The sequence below is a fragment of the Nestor notabilis genome, unplaced genomic scaffold, assembly GCF_000696875.1.
Source record: "Nestor notabilis isolate BGI_N333 unplaced genomic scaffold, ASM69687v1 scaffold16419, whole genome shotgun sequence".
NCBI lineage: Eukaryota > Metazoa > Chordata > Aves > Psittaciformes > Psittacidae > Nestor > Nestor notabilis.
The window spans coordinates 60,704-82,843 of NW_009942578.1; the positions used below are offsets into that span (position 1 = coordinate 60,704).

At 42.8% G+C, this 22,140-nt stretch overlaps 1 protein-coding gene across 1 annotated transcript in view; it reads right to left on the minus strand.

Moving 5' to 3' along the window:
* Positions 1-329: 329 nt before the first annotated feature.
* The window catches only part of RCOR1 (REST corepressor 1), a gene marked incomplete at its 5' end in the record, with an annotated part of 38,568 nt that continues 16,757 nt past the window's right edge, over positions 330-22,140 (minus strand). The window contains 9 exons of the mRNA XM_010021476.1: positions 330-894; positions 3,561-3,790; positions 4,331-4,388; positions 5,081-5,158; positions 6,184-6,378; positions 10,607-10,685; positions 14,151-14,269; positions 16,869-17,030; positions 21,010-21,062. Of these exons, the coding sequence (XP_010019778.1) occupies positions 853-894; positions 3,561-3,790; positions 4,331-4,388; positions 5,081-5,158; positions 6,184-6,378; positions 10,607-10,685; positions 14,151-14,269; positions 16,869-17,030; positions 21,010-21,062 (1,016 nt within the window). The remainder of the gene's footprint in view (positions 895-3,560; positions 3,791-4,330; positions 4,389-5,080; positions 5,159-6,183; positions 6,379-10,606; positions 10,686-14,150; positions 14,270-16,868; positions 17,031-21,009; positions 21,063-22,140) is intronic.

The following is a 22,140-nucleotide window of genomic DNA, read 5'->3' on the forward strand; positions in this document are numbered from 1 at the left end:
TTGTTTTGACTTAATCCCGCAGAGGATCAGGAAAAAGAAAGTTGTGTAGCACTCATTTAACAGGTTACAATGCAAATGCTGAATGCCAGGGGTTAAATAGCGTGTCAAATGTTTTCAGGTTACGTATTCCCTTTTGCACTAAATAAAAGCCATTAAAATATACAGGAATAAAATGCTCAATTAGGGAGCTTTCTATTAAGTGAGAACACACAAGTATAGCAGAAAGAATTGCACAAACCAGAAGTGTAACGATTTACATCTACAACCTTGGACTGAGCAAACCTTAGAAAAGACATTTCCTATCACTTTTGCATTATTCAAGATTGTTTGTTAATATGCCCTGTCATTTCAGAACAAACCCAACACCACTGGCACGTGCACGGCCCTCTCCTTTATAGAAAGCTCACTAAGAATAGTGTCATCGTAAGAATACACAGGAAGCGGAGACCACAAGGCCATGCAGCAATACGTACTTACACCCTACAGACCAAGTATTATAAGAACTCCTAATGTGTAGAGTTACAGTGGGGCTGCTAAGGAGCTCCTTGTTTTGCAGGTCGGTCAAGATTTACAGACAGGTGTTACTGGTTCTAGAAATCCCCATGCTTATGCTGGACGTTGATGAAATGAAGAGCTGAGCTACCTGGGTGCTTTTGAAAGAAAGTGGAGGCAGTATGGAGGAACGAGGGGAGATTAAGGCAGATGTAGCACAGGACTGGAAGCGTTTGCCTTTTTTTGGTAATAGCTGCTTGTCCACAGATATGATGAAGATGGCTGTCTGAGGTTTGCTAATACCTGATATCCTGGATAACACAGTAGTCAACACAAATTGTTCTAGGCTACAGCACCTTCTCACGAAGCAGATGCATATCTGACATCAAGAACAGAAGTAGCCTGGAGGGAAGGGGGAGGGGGAGAAAAAGGAGACGTTTAGTTCAAAAATGAATACACATAGGCCTTGCAGCTCCAAACCTCACCCCAGGTCCACGGTACTGAAAGCAACAAAGCGGACAACCTGGCACATGGGAGGAATTGCAGCAGCTTCACCTATTCTGAGCCACACTGGGATTTGTTGGGAGTGTAAACATAAAAATGAAGACTGGAGTTGAGACCTATTCTGAGCCACACTGGGATTTGTTGGGAGTGTAAACATAAAAATGAAGACTGGAGTTGAGGCTGCTTTACAATGAGCAGTCTTGCCTCCCCCCTTCAAAAACAAACAAAAAAAAAAAAAAAGGAACTGTGGCCACTTGCTATGAAAACACATTCAAGGGGAAAGCCCAGAGCAGTCAAAAGGCTGACAAAGCTTTTACTAAGCTGGCAGCCAGGCAGATGAGGCATGCCAATGGGAGAAAGCACCAGAAAGGATTCAGTGTTAGGCCAGCAAAAGTCTTCTCCTGGCTACTGCTGACTCGAGTCCACCTGACTTGACCAGCCATCTGTGCAAGTGCTCTCCAGAGCAGGCACCAGCTGCACGGTACTGTGCCATTCAGGAGGGACCAGGAACCCCCTCCTAGCCCATAGAGATCACTGATGTGATCATCCCAATAGCATTTCACTTTGCCCCCAGAACAGCTCAGACAGGCACCCAGTCAGCACTGTGCTTATGTTATCTCTGAAGGCAGGAGCACCACAATTATAGCCAGCCTGAGCAGCAATGTCTGACATGCTCAGAGTACGGCAGCCATTAGACGTCCACTGTGCAACACCCTTGTGTCCCTTCCTTGTGCATTTTTTTTTTTAAAAGGCTGCAGACCTGGTAGTTACAATCCCCTCCATGCTGCCAGCACCTTCCTCCTCCCAGCCATGACACATCAGTTCCTACTGTCCAGAACAGGCTTCATCAAAACCACAAGTCACATGGTGCTAGTCTACATCATACATGATATGTCACAGCTGGCAGCTCACTGCCACCCTGCCTGGCCCCTGCCTGCATCAGCCTAGTGCAGGCAGGCTCTGCCCTCATTTCTTAGTGCACTGCAGAGCACAAGGAAGTACCTGACTCTCACAATAGCTCCCTTTTCTTTAGGCTTTGCAGCTGTTCCCAGCAGCCTATTGTTTCAGTCCCCTTTCCACCACCCAGCACTTGCTCACCTCCAGCCTGGGCACTTTTCATCACTAGTCTGGGGATTGCAACTGCTGCTCCACCAGTCATTTCAACCGACCTTGCTGTCTTGCCTCTGTTCTCCCTCCTCCTCTGCTAAGTTGCCTGTGATTCTCGTTGCTCCGGTACCCACACACTTGGCCACATCAACACACTCCAGTTACTGCTGCAACCATTTTCTTCCCATCTCAAGCAAGACTCCCCTTTTTTGACTGTACCTTTCAGGAGCAAGGGTGTATTTGAAGCCAGGAAGAATCTCAGAGGGCTCAGAGAAGAAAAGCTCTGCCCTGCCAATAGATACAACTCTACCAGTCCCAGGAAAAGACAGTGACACAAGCCACCTGTCTCTCAAATGGATAGCTACATACTAAGACCACTGCTGCTTTGCTCTACCTCTCAATTCTGGAAGACCGTGACAATTTCACTCATACCATTTTCGGAAGGAAAGTTTTTTGAGTTTGGTTTTGTTCAGCTATCATACCTCTGGACCTAGTCCCCAGATATAAGCATCTTTGAATAACACATTATTCAGATTTGTGAAGCAATGAAGCTCTGCTCCCCAAATGTTTGAACAGTAACACACAGGTGAGCCAACCATAATCAGGGTAAAAAAAATATACAGTATGCTGAGAAGTCTTTAGTCCATGTGAGACCAAAATTCGCCTTACACTGTTGACTGTGCTTGCATTTAGCAGATACAGCTTTTTTACCAAGCTGTCTCATAAAATTAGGCCAAAGGGAGTCCTAGATCAGACATTTTTAACACACAAACCTCCAGCAGGGTTTTCTTTTGCAAGACTGTTATAATATTACATTTTTGTAAGTAACTTTCATATTTAGACACTCTACAGTCCTTAGTTAACTTCAAACACACATTGCCTTTGGAGAAGTGTTAACTCCATCCAGCTCCATCAAGGAGAGGCTGTTTCTAGAATTTGTCTTCACAGAAACTCCTGTAAAATCAAGGAAACTTTGCCTCTACATAATTCCAGAGTGAAGTTTCACACACTTGCCTCGTTTATAGCTTTCTTCCCTTCCCCCGACTGAAATCACTCCATGTCAAAAACGAAAGAGCGAGCTTTGCCTCAGAAGACTGTACGGTCCCACAAAGCCAAACCTAGAACAGCTTGGAAAACTGAGCGCAGGGAAAACATCCAAGTGAGATAAAGATGTACGGGGTTTTGGCAGCAAGAGGCATTAAAATGTCCATGTGCTGATGAAATACATATACTTTCAGAGGGCTGCAAATTAACTGTTCTCTTTCCACTTTCATACGTGTTTGGAATTCCCAATTCCAAAAATCTGTCCTGGAATCTGTATAGCCAGCGGAAGCAAAATATGCTCAGACTGAAGATTGTCAAAAATGGCTTTTGCAAAGAGTGTGTACATATATACACACACACCTATCCAAAATGAGCTCAGAGTGGGAATTTTAGGTGACTTAAATAGGATTTACCTCATCTTCCTCTTCAGACATTTTAGTGGAATTATCAGGGGATTTTACAGGCTTCTGGCTGTTGGCTCCATTTGTCTCCTCTTTGCCATGCTCTGCCTCCCACTCCTGTAGAACTTCATCTATATTGAAACGACGTCGATAATTTACAAAAAAGTTTTTCACTTGCACCACAGATTTGTTTCCAATCACATCAGAGATTGCCTGAAAGTCTCGTCCATACTTCCTGATTGCTAAAAGCAACAAACAAAAAAGCAAATGTGTTATTTCCACACAGACCACAAATCAGGCTCAAGTCACACAACAAGAAACTGAAGCAGAACTTCTGCCAAGGTCTCAAGCCTTTCTCATATTAATCCAGGAAAAGAAAAGCCTAAATTGGGCAAGAGGCACAGTTAAGACTAAGCCCTGAAGAAGAAAAGAAAATAGAGGTGCAATGAAGACGGGTAGACCCAAATCTAGAAGACCTGTGTAAGTCTGCCTCTAGTACTTGAGAAGTCACACAGGCAAAGAGCATAGCAGTGACTTCCAGTACAGTTTCACTTTCTGAAGGCTTGGACAAGCAGATTAGTTGTAGACATTCACATGGTGCGATTTATACTGCCCAGGGAGTGGAAGGGGGGATATTGTTTTCTTGTTCAATTCTGTTCTTTGGGCATTAATACAGAGCAATGTCAAAATCCTTCATTAGCCACTGAAGGGAAACACAGCTCTGAAATGCAGCAGTTTTGATTATCAGCAACTGAAGTAAAAATCAACATGTAGTGCCATACCTTGCACAGCAAGAAGCTGCTCATCCGTGGTCCAGCGTGCATTAAATTTCTGAACAACCTAGACAAAAAAACCCCATAGATAACTTCATTTGCATAAGCAACAACTTTCAGTTGTATCTGAGCTCATAAAAACCTCACAAGAAATTAACTGTTAGTCAAACTCTATCATTCCTTTTAGCAGCAACGTTTTCAACAAAGAACTGTGCATGGCATGCATTCAGTTAACTCTGACATAAACTGAGCCAGTAAGTCATGGTAATAAAAAATGATACATAATGGTCTGAACAGATAACAAAGAGCCACACTCTTCCAAAGCACCTACTTGTTTTTATCACAGACACCCTCTGTAATCTTGGTCAAATTATTTCCAGCATGAGGTGGAAGGAAACAGCAAAAGCACCAAGTGCCAAGAAAAGATGGGCTGTTAACTTCCTCTCCTATACTTTTCAGTATTTAGAGCAAAGCCATTACCTGTCTCACAAGGTGTATGGATACAACACTAACAAAGCCGGGTATACTCAAGACACTCATACTTCTGTTAGAAATCACTTTCACATGTTAACCAATGCTCTTTCCTTCTTCTCATCTCCCATTTCAATTACACAACAGTGAATATGGCAGTGGTCTTGATTCACACTGACAACTAACAGGACATCAGTCCTAGTTTACCAGCAACCCCAATAGCATTGGTATGTAAACACATATTAGCATTTATCTTCATAACAAACAAGGGCCAGAAAACGATCCTACCTCTGCAAGTCTGTATTGTTCTATACCACCTTCAAGTTTTTCTTTGAGCGCGCTGTTTGTCTGTTTGATATTCTGAATCTGAAAAGAAAGTTTCATTCCTTTAACAAGGATTTAAACAAACAAACAAAACAAAACAAAACCAAAAAAACATCCCAAAAAAACCACAACAAAACAACCATCTTTGGACAAGCCTTCTTCCAGCAGCCAGCCCCAGCAGGGACCCCACAGCTCAGCATTCCTGTGTTTCTCACTACCTCCCTTTTCCAAAAGAAAGTTTGTTATATTAGAATAAAGTAATGCAGAAGCAACTGGCATTATCGGGAGATCCCATTTATTCTATCCTGTCTGCAAGTTATTTGGAGCAAGAACTGCCCCAACTTCCAGGTCTGTATAAAGCCCAGCATAAGAAGAAAGGACCTGATCAGAGCAAGTAATGAATCAAAGACTGCTAGAGAGCTCTGCTTCTCCCAGAGTGCCAAGAAAAAGACTTCAGGCCAAAATATCAATTCTATTAAGTTTAATAAAGAGCTTGAGCCAGATCTCCGCTTTAAAAAGTGAAAATGTTCAGATCTAGGAAACAGACTTATGTATTAAACCTGTCTTTACTAACAGATATTTGGAAAACATATGTTTACAAGGCAGATCCATCGGGGAAGCAAAATGTACATAGGGAAGTTTGTTTTATTCTCTCAGACAGGTATACAAACAAAACTGCCTGTTCAAAAGTAATAGATGAGAAGGCAAAGGAAACTGCTGCAGATGGAAATCAGATACTGCTGAAATCAATGTCTAGTTCATAGTTAAAACATAAGGAACCCTGAACTACAAGAAACACTAAGCACCAACACATGTTCCTTCAAGTCAGTGCCATGGGCTCTTCCTTGCTTCACTTTACACACAAACTAGTTTTGCCCATAGAACTAAAACATAAAAGACGTGCTATAAACTAGTGCAGTCCTGTGTTCTACAAGGCTAGCAGTTTGTCAATTAAGCCACATGATGTGCAGCAGAACTGTCAAGCTACAAATTCCTGTGAACTTTCCAGACTGTGACAGGCACTATCACCAAAACCAGCAGTTGTTCTTGAACTATCCCATCCATACCTGTCGTTTGATTGAGACTAATTCCATGTCCAGTTGTCTGAGTACAGTGGTAGCAGCTGTCGCATTGGCAGAAACAGCCTCCACATCTTCTTGGGAAAGGAACATTCCTTTGGGAGGTTTCCTCTTCGCTCTGTTCTTTGCCTGCGTACTGTGCTTCTCCTTCTTCACCTGAGGAACGGTTTCAGCGGGCGGCACCTGGCAAACAGCAGTCATTTTATAAAACTAGATGATCTTTAAAGCTCCCTTCCAAAGCAACCATTCTGCAACTCTGACTTTTAGCCACTGTCAAAGGTTGGAGAATGAAAAAACTTGAGACATTTTTTGCTTTAGATGGCATGTCATAAAAACACCATCTTGTACAAATGTCTCCTTTATTCCAAGCAGCTTTCAATCTTTACAAAGATACTAGTTGTCTTCTCTGCCCATTCTCATTTTGGGAGACAAGATGCCCAATTTTCCAGCAGTTAAATATTCTGGTTATTTTCAAATGCTCTGAAACCTCTCTTCTTGCTTTCATCACCAGGCCTGCACACACCAGTTTAACTGAACACCAAAAAGAAACAAAGTGGAGCTTGGAGACAGAGGAAGAATGCAACTATGAGAGTTTACAGAGCCTTGTTTTTCCACATGTCAGACATGAGAAGGAATAAGCCAATTTATTTAAAGGCTATATATAAAGAAGCGAGGTGACTACAAAGTTATTCTTAGATTGTTAGTCATTTTCTTGAAAACCAAATATTCTTGCATAGTACTGATGTATCAACTGTTCCATTAAACTGATGCAGTTCTGACCACAAATAAAATTTAAGTCTCTTTTGGAAAAGGGAATACTTCACACACCACTCATTATTTTTATACTTTCTGTCTAAAGCAGAGAATTAGGCACACACCTGTAACGGGAAGATTAGCTAGGACACTATACTACAGATCCTTCAAGAGCACATCCAATTCTCTAATACCAAAACCATTTCTTCCAGAGGTTATTTTCAACAAGCAAATCATACCCAAGATTTATTACCCAGTGGCTGGAGCCTGGCCAAGAACACCGAAAAGGGTGACAGGGAGAGAAAAAGCAGAGAGGAGAGGCCACACATCTAAAATCCTCTACTTGATAACTGCCAGCTTTAAACACGTTGGCTTCACTTAGCACTATTGTTTCCCTCCTAATTTGCAGCTACATGTAGTTTCTTAAACAGCTGGAAGCATTTGCTCATTAGTGTGCATTAAAACACTGACATTAAAACCCACATAAAGCTGAGCACAAAGCCGACACATAAGCATGAGGCTCTGCCTCCTGAAGACTAGTGGACCCCGGCACAGCTGCCATCAGATAAAAGCTTGCACCTTCTTCATAGGCTCAACAGCCAGAGCCACACAGGAACACTAATGTGGACAATTGCCTGTTCTCAACTTTTCTGTTCCCTCCTTTAGGGCAAAGGACTCCATGCCTAAGAGAAAGCCCAGGAGCAAAAAGTAACTACTGCTGTTGCAGGATTGATACCTCCCCCAAAAAGAAGAGAGTGATAAGCAGGGAAAAGCAGACTGGTTTAGCTATGAACAAGTGAGGTAAGCTCTGCACTCCACTTCAGAAGCAAGCACTTTGATAACTGAGCCAGGTATATTATTCAACATGGATAGACATTCCATCTACGTACAAAATTTCATAGAGTCATGCAGTAATGCCTCGCAACAGGTCCGGGCTATATGTTGACCAACACACAATGCCTGCAGTGCAAATATCCCAGAAGCCTCAACATCAAGGAAAAATGCAAGCAGTTTTAAAAGATTGCTTTACATGGTTCAAAGTATGTAAAGTTCTTTTGCATTGTGGACAATAAGCCAGAACTCCAGCAGAACAGGTTTTGACAGCTCCAAATGCCTCTAGGTCCCAGTGATACTGCACAGGCTCTGAAAATTTGAACATTACCCTATCTTGGAAACTCTTGCTTTCCTGGAAACACGCATCTCTCTGTAGAATTAAATCAATTAATGAAAAACAAAGAATTAAAATACAGGGATTTAGCAGTGCACTGTTTATTTAGATATTGCCACTACTAATCAGTGCACTTCTGTCTTACAAACCCCTTAATACAAACAAGGTCCCCTTCCTCAGATTTCACTGTGTAAAAAAGAAAGACCAAGCTATCTCAAGCCATGTAAAAGCAGGGCGGTGTTTCCAGGAACAGGGAAGAGGTGAAGAAAGCAGCTCCATTTCATGACCTCAGTATTGTGGAACCACTATGTGAAGGAAACCTGAACAGCTGCACTAACACTGAAAGTACTAAAAAAGAGAAAAAGGGAAGATTCCCCCCTCCAGTGATCCCCAAAAGAGGAAACAAATGAGAGATTTCAGATACTCCGAGAAATCCCAGTATTACTCGGCAAGTCATATAGTAACCAACATGTCTCAGAGCTGGAAAAGCCATCTCTGTGGGGTTGGGACAGGGAGGTTCTTTACGGTAAGAGTCCTAGGCTAGTAGTACATGACCACGCCTGCATGTCTGACCAGGTTGTTAAAAGAAACCTAACAATTAAGAAAGAACACATCCTCCTCCTGGATACCTGCTCTCTCTCAAAAGCATTTTCAATCAGCCACAGGTTCAGGTACTGCAAAATCAAATCCAATGAACTCTGTATAGGCTACGCAGGTTGTCAGCTTCATTTTACCACCCAGTACAATCCCCGTCCAGAAGAGCCCCCACAAGGTTGCCTGCCATCACACACATGGCCAACCTGCACATCCTCCATGATTTCTGGTGATCTTTTTCAGATCAGTTACAGCACCATAGCCTATACTGGTGTGGCAGGGAGGGCAGACAGCCTCCTCACACACAAGACTTTCTACAGAAATGCGTTGATGGTAGCTATCAGACACCTGATCTGGTTTGGCCTCACAACAGAGGCAGCCAAGTGGCAGAGAAATACCTTTCCCTCTTCTGCAGCAACTTCAGAGCATGCTAGCATTGGTAGGGAAGGAAGCAATAGTAAAGGGGATTGAAGGGAGCTTTCTTACAGATGCAAGCATTCAAAGAGCCTGCAAAGAAATCTAAACTTGAAAACTTTAATTAAAGTAATGGGAAATGAGATGATAGCATTAATTATTTACAAGACAGTGGCGTGCTGCAATTTGCAGTTTAGCCAAGTGAGGGCCCTTCAAGTTTGGGTATTGCTGAGGCTTTTGAGAACTCAGGTTTCTTGTAAGGGTGAATATGAATGGCTTCATGTCCACTCTGCTCCTAGGAAGTCATCAAACCTGCCAGCTCCTTCAGTGAAAGCAAAAGTTAGGCTTCTCTGGAAAGTCTAGAGAGCACCCTGGCATGGGTGAAGAACAGACAAGGATGCTGTGATTTTTCAGTTATTTCCATTCAAAATAATTAATTAGAAGAATTAATCTCACTGACAGTGACTGACAAAAGAGCTGCTCTAGGACTTCGGTTTTGCCTGTATGCTATCATGTTTTTAATATTTCTAGTGTGTTCTTTTTTTCCTACATACACCCTTTCAAAAAACAACTTTAAAAAATGGGAAGAAAATGACAGTGGGAGAGAAATCAGTCTATGAGAAATCAGGAAAGGGAACTACTTCAAGGACAGAAGGCCTTAGGGCAAATGTCTTCCTGCAGCACTCACTCACACATACAACCCACACTGCTGCTGAACAGCAAGGCTTTATTTTAGTAACAGACAACCAGCAGGTTATACACATGAAGTATACACTTTCCTATTAAGCGTCACAGGCCAGGTTTTCAAAACTGTGGCTATTTTCATCCAGAACTCTATGCCCACTTAAAATGAAGTATTTTAAGTGAGTTGTAAGAACTACATTTCAAGTAGACCAAATAACCTGCGCATAACAGCAGGTTAAGGTCCCTCTCTCGGACAAGATGAACTGGCCACACAAAAGATTTCTCCTTTACTGTTCACCACTGTAGTTGCAATTCTGGTGCCACCAAAACCCTCAGAATTATTACTAAGGATTTCATTACATCAGGATAGAGTTTAAGGTGTAAATAACCATGCCCTCGCTAGTCTACCTAGAACAAATTAATGGAAATACTTCCCCTCCACCAAGTCATCTCAGCAGGGATGTAAGTGCTTCTACTCCATCTCCACACAGTTAAGTTGATTTAAACCATCACTGAACGTGGTTGAAGCTAACATAGCCAAAGAGAGAATCAAAAAGACCAGAAACATTCACACAGTACATTATCACGGGATGGCAAAGTCTTAAATTTTTCCCAGCTCCATCTGTAACAATTTCTTTGTCTATACTTGTCTTGAGCTAAGAATAATTCTCAAGACAATTCTTTTCTTGTATGACACAATAAAAGAAGTGGCACAAATAAAGAAAATTAGATACTGTCAGCTTCTACATGAAGTAGCTAGTAAGTAAACTCTGTACAGTAGTAAGAAAGGATTTATACCTCCTTTTTGCTCTCCTTGTTTTGTTCAACTTCCATATCAATAGGGTTATTTCCATTTGCTTCCTCCATTTCATCCTCACTGGAAGACAAAAGCAAACAGTACTGTATTAGTTTGTGAGGCTCTTTTTCCATAAATAGCACGCCAAAAGAAATGCATGGATGCACTATCAAGTCCAACAGCTTTCCTTAGTTTTATTCCCAGTGTGTTTTTTTAGGGGCTGGGATGGGCTTTTTCATTTGGAGTTTTATTTGGTTTTGGTTTAAATCTAGAGATTCTTAACTGGAGAGATACTAGGACCATGTTTTGCAAAGGAAGACTTCTCTGTATTGTACTTGAGTAAAATACATCTGCTCAGATGAAGGCAAGGTACATTAAATTGATTACACAAGTTATCTTTTAAAGAACATGGGACACGAGCATTTTAACTTCAGGCAACCTGAGACAAAGAAACAAAGACTTAGAGTTACAGTAAGTAGCTAAAGCACGGATTTTGTACATCTCCTTAACATTTAGCAAAATAGACATGCACAAACTGAACTCCCTCAAGAACAAGCATAAAGAAATGTTGGTGGTTTTTTATCATCCCCCTAGTGACAGCCTCACATTTCATTCTCCCCTGGAAAATGAAAAAGAAGTTATAAGTTACAGCATAGGAATAAGTATGAAACTGGGGCCATATAAAGTGACCTTGGCACACCCGGCCAGTTTGGCTTCACTGGAATTTTAATCAGACATTAAATTGAATATATTTTCACCATTTATAATTTTTGTACTGTACACAACTAAAGTTAATTGCACCATTTGGGATGATGCCCAGAAACAGAAGAAATAAGCTGATGTAATCAAAGTGGTTTGTTGTTTGGTTTTTTTTATTAATCAAAAAATAAACCTATTTTGTCATGTCAAACTTGACAGCCTGGGACAAAGAACTTAAGTTGGTGCAGGTATGTCACAGCACCGCGCAAGGCAGGGCTGTGCAGGGAAACCACAGCAGAAGTTGTGCTGGAGCCAGCCACAGCGTGCTCACACTGGAGCAGGGACAGCAGGCATGGCAGGTGCTAGGTGAGCACGTTTGCTGCCTCATTGCTGCAGCAATGTCCTGTGCAGCTTAAGAAAGAAAGTACTGCTGGGTGGCTTGAGCTGGTATTCATCCCCACAACAGCAGTCACTTGTGCAAGACATGCAAGCTCTTCCAAACCACCTGGCTCACCAGCTTATTCACAAGATACTTAGTTTGTGCAATCACAAGCACCCCCACCCCCCCAGAGCTGCATACATAAAGCCCTTCACATACAACTAAGAACAGCTATTGAAAACCTGGTCCCAAAAGCACTGGGAACTATTTTAGTGACAATGTGAGGGGTTGGGGAATTTCCCTGCCTAGCCACAGAAGAGATACAGCAGCATTTGAGTGAGAGACTTCAGACTGCCTTTTCTCTTAAGCCCATCTCCAAAAGTGCCTCGAGTTCTCACCTTGGTTCAGATTTCAGGCTTCCTGCAAAGGTCAAAACCCCCCCAGGCTTTGCTGTGTACTCTATTCCAGCAAGTTCTCTAGACATGAGCTAGATCAACCCCCCACACACACTCATTTCTGCAGTTTTAGACATTGATCACTATTAGCTGAAGAACATTTCTAAAGTTTTGCCAACACCCAATGCCACAGGACAACCTCTAAAGCCAGCAGCCTTGAACTCGCCCAGCTTTGCTTCCACTCCCTGCATGGCTGCACTGACAAACCTTTGGGGGTGTAAGGGTTTTACTGTCTTACATAATGGAGGGGAAGAGAAAAATCAAACCAAGCTGATGTCCTCGTACTTAGCTTGCTGCAGATGTAAATCAAATTACACATTTCCAATCCAGCTACTTTCCTGAAAGGTTACAAAACTACAGGACATGGCAGCCCATACAGTTCTTTCCCAATCACCAGATGGTCTGAGGTGCTGCTTTTCCCAGCAAACAGGCATAGGTACCAGACAGGTGTATTTCCAAATTGCAGTAACTTCATTTATGAGCACAAAACAAAAATAGAGGCAGCATTAGAAGATCCTAAACTAGGCAGTATGAGACAAACACTCTCATAAAAGATATTTCCCCCCTCATAAATTAGTAGAAAAATTTTAAAAAGAAGAATAGGAAGAAGAAAAAAAAAAATAAAAAAAATCATCAAGACAGCCTTTGTAGAGAAGGGAAAAGAACAGAAAGGAAAAAGAGACTCAAGCCAGAGAAAGCCAGCCAAATACTGGACAAGTTGGGTGGTAGTATTGTCCCAGGCCCTGCCTGTTAAGCAAGTATTGTTGATCTCATGGAGACATGGGAGAGGTTGAGTGACTTACTGGTATAGTAAAGCTCAACCCTGGAAACACATTTCTTCTCCCTTCCCAAACAGGACTCACTCATACACAGTGGAGCCAGCAAACAGCTCCCCGGGAAAAACTTTTGCAGAATTTTGCCCGATTGTATTAGGAAATTTTCAAAGTCAGGCACACCTCAAGTTTGGTCTGCAAAGACATGAACTGCATTTTAGAGCAAGTTGAGAAAGCACCTGCATCAAGCAGAAAGAGTTAGTGCTATCAGAGGTGGAACTCTCCTCCACCACCACCACATACTTGAGGCCACTGTATTTCTGAGGTTCTGTCAGCTCCCTAACTAGGCAAAGTCACCAAGTGGCAGTTCTAACTGTACAGATACTTCTAGTAATACACACAATGCCACTGGCTGACCAACCTCCTCCAAGGGCTTGTATGGGTATCCACAAGATGAACTTGCAGACAAAACTGTGCAAGCAGAAGCCAAGCTCATCTGCTGCAGCTCAATGGTTAGTGACCTCCTGAACACCACCACCCTCACCCAAAATCCTAATGCACCCAGCAGTCCTTAGGACACCTCTGCCAAAAAATCACCAAGTTCCCCTGTGCTACCCTATTCTCAGTCACTCAAAACCACCATGTTAACTTCATCTTTCTAAGGGAATACCGCTTAGCCTGACAGTCTAAAAGCTTTCTAAGTGAAAGGCAGGGAAAAGGTCTGTGTGTGCGTATGTACAGGCTGAGGGGTGCTGCACTGGAACATGTTCTCCATCAGGTTCACATTCTCACTTGACTGAGCATCACATAGAGGAAATAAAGACAGATTTCTAGCTCTTTCATGACTTCCTTTTAATGTCCTGCTTATCAGTTTTGCTGGCTCTGCTGACAACAGTGCCAATCAGCTTGTAAGTAGTTTCAATTTCATTTTCTCGCCCTCAAGCAGTATCAAGAGAAAAAGCTTCTGGAGTGATGGGACAGTGACCACTGCACTAGAGGACACTCAGGAATTGCACAGTGTTGAAAAGGGAGCACACCTAATTGCTGACAGATTCTTTTTGGCTTTAAGCAAAGCAAAACATGCACAGCAGGGAAGAGGGGTGGGGAAAGAAGGTGTGGTACGAGGAAACATTTTGTGGAAAATCCTGGATCTAGCTTCTTACAAGCTAACAGGAACCTCTGAGATAGTCTAAAGAAATCAGTGTGTGTCAATACACAGCCTTTCTGCTTGCAAACCTACCTTTCCTCACGTTCCCTTTTTTGTTTACGAGCATGACGGTCCATCACGCTAGTTTTAGTCCTTGTCTTCTTCCAGGAGTAGTAAAATTTCACCAGGCTGGCTATTGATTTGTCAGGAAGCTGTAAATTAAACATGTATCCTTTTATATGTTTATATGTAAAGTATCCCCAGGAGTTCACATACAATCGGGTCTGGTTTTGTCAAGGAACATCTGACCCCTCTACTTTGGATTTTCTCAAAGGCTCAGGCAAGGCAGGTCTGCAGCCTTTCCAGAAAGGATCCATGGGGAAGTGTTCCAGGTTAGTCCGTACTATTTAGGACAGCAAAAATCTCTAAAGAGCATCTCAGCAAGCCTCCACTCACCAGCCGGGTAGGTGGGTTCCCTTCAGAATAAAGGAACATATCAAGAGCAAATCCAAAACGGAGCCTTGAAACTGAGATAACAGTTTTAAAAGCCAACAGAGGCATGTGTAAGCAACTGCAGGAACTGCTGAATTGCAGGCTACATCCCAAGCATACCTTTGATGTTTGGTTTGAAAAGACTTATTCACACCATTCACACGAAGTCTGTTCAAAGGTCTCAACAAAAGATGTTTTCGAAAGGTGAAACATTACTGTATGGTGAACTGAAGATACAAAAAAACACGAGTCTCCCTCTTTTTTTGTTTTGTCCTCTTACACTAATGTAATTGCCTTGTAGCTATGAATGAAACATCTGCCTCCAAAAAGCATAAAACTACATTAAAGCTAATTCTCTCCTGAGGTACTCTGCATTGATGTTCTTAGACAGGACTTTTACTTTGTAGAAGTCCAGCCTTTCTTGCTGAATAGAACATGTTTTAGGTAAGTGTCTGATTCAGCTTGGAGGGCAGGACGGGTGGGGAGGTAAACAAAACTGTGAGCAAGAGCCAGATCTCTCTTATTCAGATAAACTGAAGTTTAAGTCTTCACTTGAGATAAGCCTGGTTCTCAGACTGCAGATTGACTTCTGGTCCTAATAACAGATCCCACCAGAACTATCATCCTGGCCCAGAGCTGCACACTGGTATACATCCATCTATACTAGCAAAACATAGGTGCTATGTCAATATTATGCTGCCATAGCCACATAGCAGGCTGGTATGCTGGAATTAAAGAGTTCTGCAGAACAAACTTGGGGACAAGGCTGCTCATGACAAACATCCACTTGGTTACAAACACATGTTAAGAGCACAAAAATATCAGAACCAGCTCCGGTAAATAACATAACCCAATTCGCACTCTCTAGCTCCGATGATTTTTCCCCTCACTCAGTTCCAAGCTGCACTGGTGCTAATGGGGGCAGCATATATAAACTAACTACTAACGTGCTCCCAAGCCATTGATTCCTGTCCCCAGCTAAACACAAAGCTTCATGCCATTTAATTCCTTTTGTGCAGGATGGCTTTTCTGGGAGCAACAGTAAAAAAAAAAATCATTACCTAGGGAACAGTGCATGAGCTTGGCATCCCTGTATTGGAATGCACTTCACTCAGGGACAGAGCCATGCTTCTGCACATAAAACAAATTGAGAATTTCTTGCTTTGGCATTTCACCAAGTAATAGAGCAGGCATTATCTTCTCCATTTTCCCAGGACACTCCCCTCCCTCCTCATTTCCCCTTCCACTATGTAAGAACAGAGGAATAAAGAAAACAGCTTCACCCTTCAGGAATCCACAACTCTCCAGACTGTATCAGCTATCTGTAGTGTGCACAAGTCCTGTCACCTGACCCAAGGGAGTGGGAGACCCTACGACTCTTAAGAACATTTGGAAATGAACGCCAGTGAAGGAAGACATAAGGAGAACAAGCCCCTTCCTGCCATCCTTTTGAAAAGGGACCTGGCAGTTTTCCTTCATACTTGGAGGCAAGTCACCTTTTGCTTTTCAGTGGCATAAGCAACACAGACCTTCACATGTGCTTGAAATAGGCTGAACAGACTAGAACAGCCTAGGCTCACTTCAAAGGGTCACAACCAACATAACTGGGTCTTGCTGGAACACTCAAGAGGCGCTTTACTGAAGGAGAGCAAAGAACAAAGTCTGGTTCCCACACAGGTGATGAATTACTTGAAGAAACACTCAATATATAATTAATAAAAAAAATTTTACAAGCCATCCTCTCCATCTTTCAAAAGAAAATTGCACATACCCCTTTCAGACAGAGCCTACCCCTTAAGTTCTCAATCACAGTTTAAAAAAAATCACTGCCAACCAAAAGCAAAGGACTGAATGCTTGCAGTGATGTATAAACCTCCACCCCAGCATCTACTGACAGTCCCAAATCACATTAAGGACAGACTTCACTGTCAAATAAAATGAATTCCTAAAAAGCAGGCTGTGAGAAAGGAAATCAACTTGGCACAGAGATGATCTTTGTGTGTGGGTGGGCACATATGTACAGACCATGTCTGAACTCCAGCTGAGACAAACACTACCATAGCACACAGGAGACTGAAAACTGTCATTTCCCACCAAAAAACATTGCACAGTCAAAGTTGATCCTGAGCCAGCAAAGCACTTCAGGAAAACACTTCTACAGAAACTCTGAAAATCAGTTGTTTCTTTCTATTCATGGTAATGCTTTTCCTTTAACATCCCCTTTGGCCTTTTCTGTCCTGACAGGAGGTCGTACAATCAGCACTGAAGACAATGGTCAGACCGCCTGTTCTGCTTTTCTATTCCTGTGACACCACTTACCATCTGCTGGATCCTGTGAAAGGTTTTCCCATGGAAACTAAAGGCCTGTTCAAACAAGACCTTGTCTTCCACTGTCCACTCATCTGGAAACGGAGTAAAGTTTGGCAGATCTGCCAAAGACTTCTCAATGTTGTGCTTGTGCCAAAACAGCATCCCAAGGGCCTAGAAATAAGAAGGACACCAAGAAGACAACTGTAATCACAAGAAACATTATTATATGCATACAAATTAAGAGCTACAGCATTTTTCTAAAGGTGGCATGTTAAACTATTTTAATGCTCAGCTACATCAGACACTTGTGTGTGCAAGAAACCTGGAGTCTGACCTCCACCCTGCTAGACTGTGAAGACCAACATGAAGTTTATCCAAACCACACAGGTAGCAATGTAATAAGAGAGTAGCAAGAGAAAGGGGGAAGAAGAAAACTGAGTAACTCCAACTCTACTAATCATGGTATGCACACTTGGTGAGACTACCTAAGAAACAGGCTGGACTAAATGAAGCTTCTTGCCAGCGCTAAACTCCATTTCCTGTGCAATTAGGAGGTTGGTTTAGTTGACTTGGGAGTTTTATGGTTGTTTAGCGGTCTCTTTCTGAGGCGAACGAAGAAGAGGAGACAATGAGGGAAGAACTGGAAGAAGGAAAGGCAGAGAGCATGCACAACCTTGACTTGCTGCTAAGATGTTCCTGGCCTGAAGGAGGAATAAATCCCATTCTGGGGGCTGCTCACTTGTTCCCTTGAGAGATGCTTCATTTCACTGTTAGTATCTCTGGTTCTCAGTTCCAAAGACAAAGTGCATGCAGCGTGCTTCACCACCTGCAAATCATCCTCCTCCTGTCACCTCCAAGACCCCTGCATGCAGCCACCCCTCTCCCAGGGGTGCACAGCCACTTAGTGTTATGACACATCACTACATCTGGCATGCCAGTGACCACCACAAGTCATTTTGGGAAGGCCTGACTCTGCAGAGCTCGAAATCAGCCTTTTGCAATGGCAGTAAAGTGAAAATAATCCCTAACATGCTGAGTAAAACACCAGAGTAACCTGCTCATCATATGCAAATTCAGGTTGGGTTTCGCTGCTACAGTTACCCACATCTAGTAGTTTCACCCTGGCTGCTCAGAGCTACAAAATCCCTCCAAATTTGGGGTTTCCCCATTATGCTTTGCTATGCAAAAAGCAGTTCCTTTATGGGATCTTGATCCCCTGAGATTCAGCAGAGAGCATGAGTATAAATATTAGTGTTATCCAAGATCTTGTCCTGACCCTAGTAGCCTCTCAGTGCTGCTCAGGCACTTTCTACTCCCTTTTGCCACCATGCAGAACAAGAAGTAGTCTTGCTTGCAGCACAGTCACTCAGGATGTCACAGGGGCCACAGAGCCACTAATCGCCATCCACTCTGGCAAGCATGGACCCAAATAAACTGTTTCACAGTTACAAAGGACCGAGTTCTCACTGCTGCCATCCCTCTAGCTTCAGATATGAGCTGTACCAAATATCCCTGTGAGAAAGCAAGGGGGAAACCAAGGGAGACATTTCAGGAGGACAGGGTAGCATTGAATTCCAGTAAGGTGCTAGCAAGGGCTGAAGGGACAGCTGCTTACACAAAGCAGAAGGTAAACAAAAAGGTTTTCCTTATAGGTTTGTTCAACAAGAAAGCAGCATTCCTCCTCCATCCTATGCTGCCCCAGGAGAGCTCTGCACTCATACTCAGGCAAGCGCACAGCTTTTCCATCCTCCTTTGTCCCAGAGTGTCTGACAGGCTGGCAGGAGGGCACAGCTCAGGACCAGACTTACTGTAGTAGTCCCAAAAGCCTGCGACTGCTGTGGTCCAGCACAACCACCTACAGCCATTTGCAGCACCAGCTGAAGTGGGCTTGCCCTGCAGGAGCTCACTTGCCTGCCAAAGCCTGCCCTTTGCCTGCCCTGGAGCTGATGAGGGTGCAGGGACTCCCACCAGCACAGTCCTGAGCCTCTAGCTGTCACCCAAGAGCAGCAGAGCCAACAACAGTGCACATGGGCACAAGGCAAGGGGAGAGAAAGGGCAGAGGTATGGGAGCTGCATGTGGCACCAATGGGCCAGCTGGAAGGAAAGCCACCGGGCAGGGAAGCACCAGCACATGCCCCAGTCACCCTGATAGGCAGCTCTCCATTCCCTGCAACAAACTGGAACATCTTCATCTGCAAAGGCAGGTCTTGGGCAGGGGGAACATATGGAAGAATGGGAACCTCTGTGCAACGACAGTCAGCCAAGCCACCTGCACAGAGGTCCAAAGAGACCAGCTATCAGAGGGATGCGTGTGTGGGAAAGGGCTGTCTTGGCCAGCAAAGCCCAGAGACAGTGGCCAAATGCTAAAGTGAGCTCTGACTGGCTTCCAGGGAGGCCGTATCAGCTTGTCCACAGTTACCCAGCCAATAGCAACTCTGATAATACCTGCTGAAGAGAGTGTCTCTTGGTGACACAACAAATCAACCAGACCGGAATGCCTTGACACTTGTCCTTACAATACAAAATGAATACATGGCTTCCAGAGTGATACAAGATAGATCCTCTCCAGTTATTTCCTGGAAGTGCCTAGCATAGCTGTCTAGGAAATCCCAAAGGGCCTGGGAAATGTGTTTAACTCCAGAGCGTTATGCGAGAGTGCTAGGGAAGGAATGGGGGAGTTTTTAGAAGGAGGGACATTTTTATAAGTTGCTCAGCCACTTGACAGTCTGGTGTGGCTAGTCTCAGAACTTCTATACACAGAGGAAGGAAGAAAAATGGGGAGAAAGACTTCAAAGAACAAGTGGGAGGTCTGTATTTCCAACATTAAAATTAACGTAAATCTCCATTGGCTAAATTGAAGTTTTCAAGAACAAAAATATTCCATGGTTTTGTTTTGGTTTCTTTTTAATTGCAAGCTTCATTTTGATAAGTCTTCAGATCAGTCTATACTCTCCAAATAACACTTCTCCACTAAAATAATGAAACCCATTTTTCTTACCCTAGGACAACCTCTTTTGGCAAGTATTACCCACATTATCCAATACTAGGATACACCCATCTTGACTGAAGTAAGCTACTATCCTTATTTTTATATAAGTTCACAGCCTTTTGGTGCTTTTGTGTTCCTTTTATTGCTGTTTTCTGCTCTTATAATTATCAAGTCCGATCAGTCCTGGTTTTGCTGGTTTTCTCAACTTCAATGTTCTTGTTCTGAAAAAAGTCTTTTTGACCATGAGAATCAACCATTGAGAGTCTGACTCAAAGATGATAGCAGAGTCATTTAAATAGAAACCCTTGCCCATTCAAATCATTCATTTCTGCGCTCATGGCCTTTGCCTGAACAATTTCATGAACTTTCTGATTTTCTTAGAATTCCTTTGCAGAGACAGTACATAATTTGCTAATACAGTAACTCACTGAGATTCCCCACCTTCCCTTTCCAGGGAAATATTAGTGCATAAGGAAACCACACACAGAAAAGCTTCCCAGACACACGTCTACTCATGTCCTCAGATGAGCACTAAAATCAATGTCAGTTACACAGGGAACATTAGTACACGATCCTAGACCATACAGAGTAAAGGAGAGGTCTGTTCCTTAGAATAGGATTTCCATCCCTAGGCTAAAGGCACTGGCTAACCTCAGGGACAGTTGGTGCACTACTGCACTGACATCTGAGGTGCTCAACTATGAAATCCACATGACTTGCAGCACAGTTTTAAGGTAAATAATAGTGGATTTTGCTTTGCTCATTAATAACTGCCAAGACATCCATGAAGCAGAGATGGAGCAGTCGACTGGAAACTGCAATGCAATGCTTGTCCAAAGACAAGCCAATCTTTTTAATGTTGCTTAGGGGTTCTGAAAGTGTTCAAGAAGTAGTCACCACCACAAGAAGGATAACACTTATGGCCAAATTCTGTTATAAATTACAATGGTTTTGTTTTTCTTCTGAGACTGGATGTAAAACCAGGTGTGAACTCCATATCCCCAGAGCACAGTTTACTTTTAGGAACAGTCAGTTTTGGGAGAAGCAGGAGGGGAGAAATTGCAGTACAGAAGGGATGAAGCAGCGCTAGGCAGTCACTGTAAGTCATGTTTTAATACCTGCTGAAAAAGATTTTAAAGTAAGTATTCAAAGGGTTGTTACCTGCTCCATATTGTATCCATGCTTCTCTTTAGCAATGGCAATATATTCATCCACTGAAAAACAAAGAGAAGGGGTAAGAATATTTCATATAATGATCTCATCTCCTTTTCCCCCTTCTAAAATCCAGTTTTGTAGCTCTGGCTACAGCCATGGTCACTGCATTCTCCACAGAGAACTCATGAACAGCTACTGTTTCCAACAATTCAGGAAAGAAAGGAAAAAAAGAAAAAAAAAACCAAACCAGTCAAACTAGTACATTTTTTCCTCAACAAGCCTACATGATACATGACACCCAATCCAGTTCCAGTACTGCTAAAACACAGCATATAATATTTCAAAACTTGTTTATCAAAACTATAGACATGACTGTCTCAGCCACTTTTTGTCATTTTGGAATTTTTGGGGGGAGGGTGGGTTGTTGGTTTGGGTTTTATTGTTTCAGGTTTTGTTGTTGTTTGGTTTTTTGTTTGATTGTTGTTTCGTTGTGTATTGTGGGTTGGTTTTTTAATCCCCAAAACAGTTGCTTTTTCTGAAGAACAAAAATCCCCAGACACAATCCATACCTTCCAGTACTGCCAGACTCCTAGTGTTGCACAACCACTGCAGATATCTTGGCAAATTTTTCAGCCCTTATGCTTCAGCAGTTTTCATCTTGGACTAAACCCCACCTCTAAGTATTATCAGGCCCCCATGAGCTTTTAACCTTTACAGTGTAAAGATGCCCTGAGGAGTTATATTTTGTATAGATGGGACTAAAACCCAAATGTCTTTTTCAGTATGACATGCTGAGATTACATTATATGCAGCAACATACATTCGAGAAGACTGGATCAAAGCCTGTACCAGTGGTGGAGTTCTGAAGTCTGTGCCCTTTTGCTTGGTCATTATTAAATGCACTGTAAGGATAACATCACCCTTGGAGAAAAATGTGCAAGCTAAAAGGTGAGACTCCTACTTCACCTAATGGAGTGGAAGATGCTGGCAGCACTGGTTGTCTGTAGGATCATCAACATGCTATATCCTCAATACACTCACCATGACAGAACTGATACACACAGCTAGAATTGTCCAACACTGGGAGAAGAATGACTTCGAGACAAGTCACGCAGCAATGAATTCAGAAATCATTCC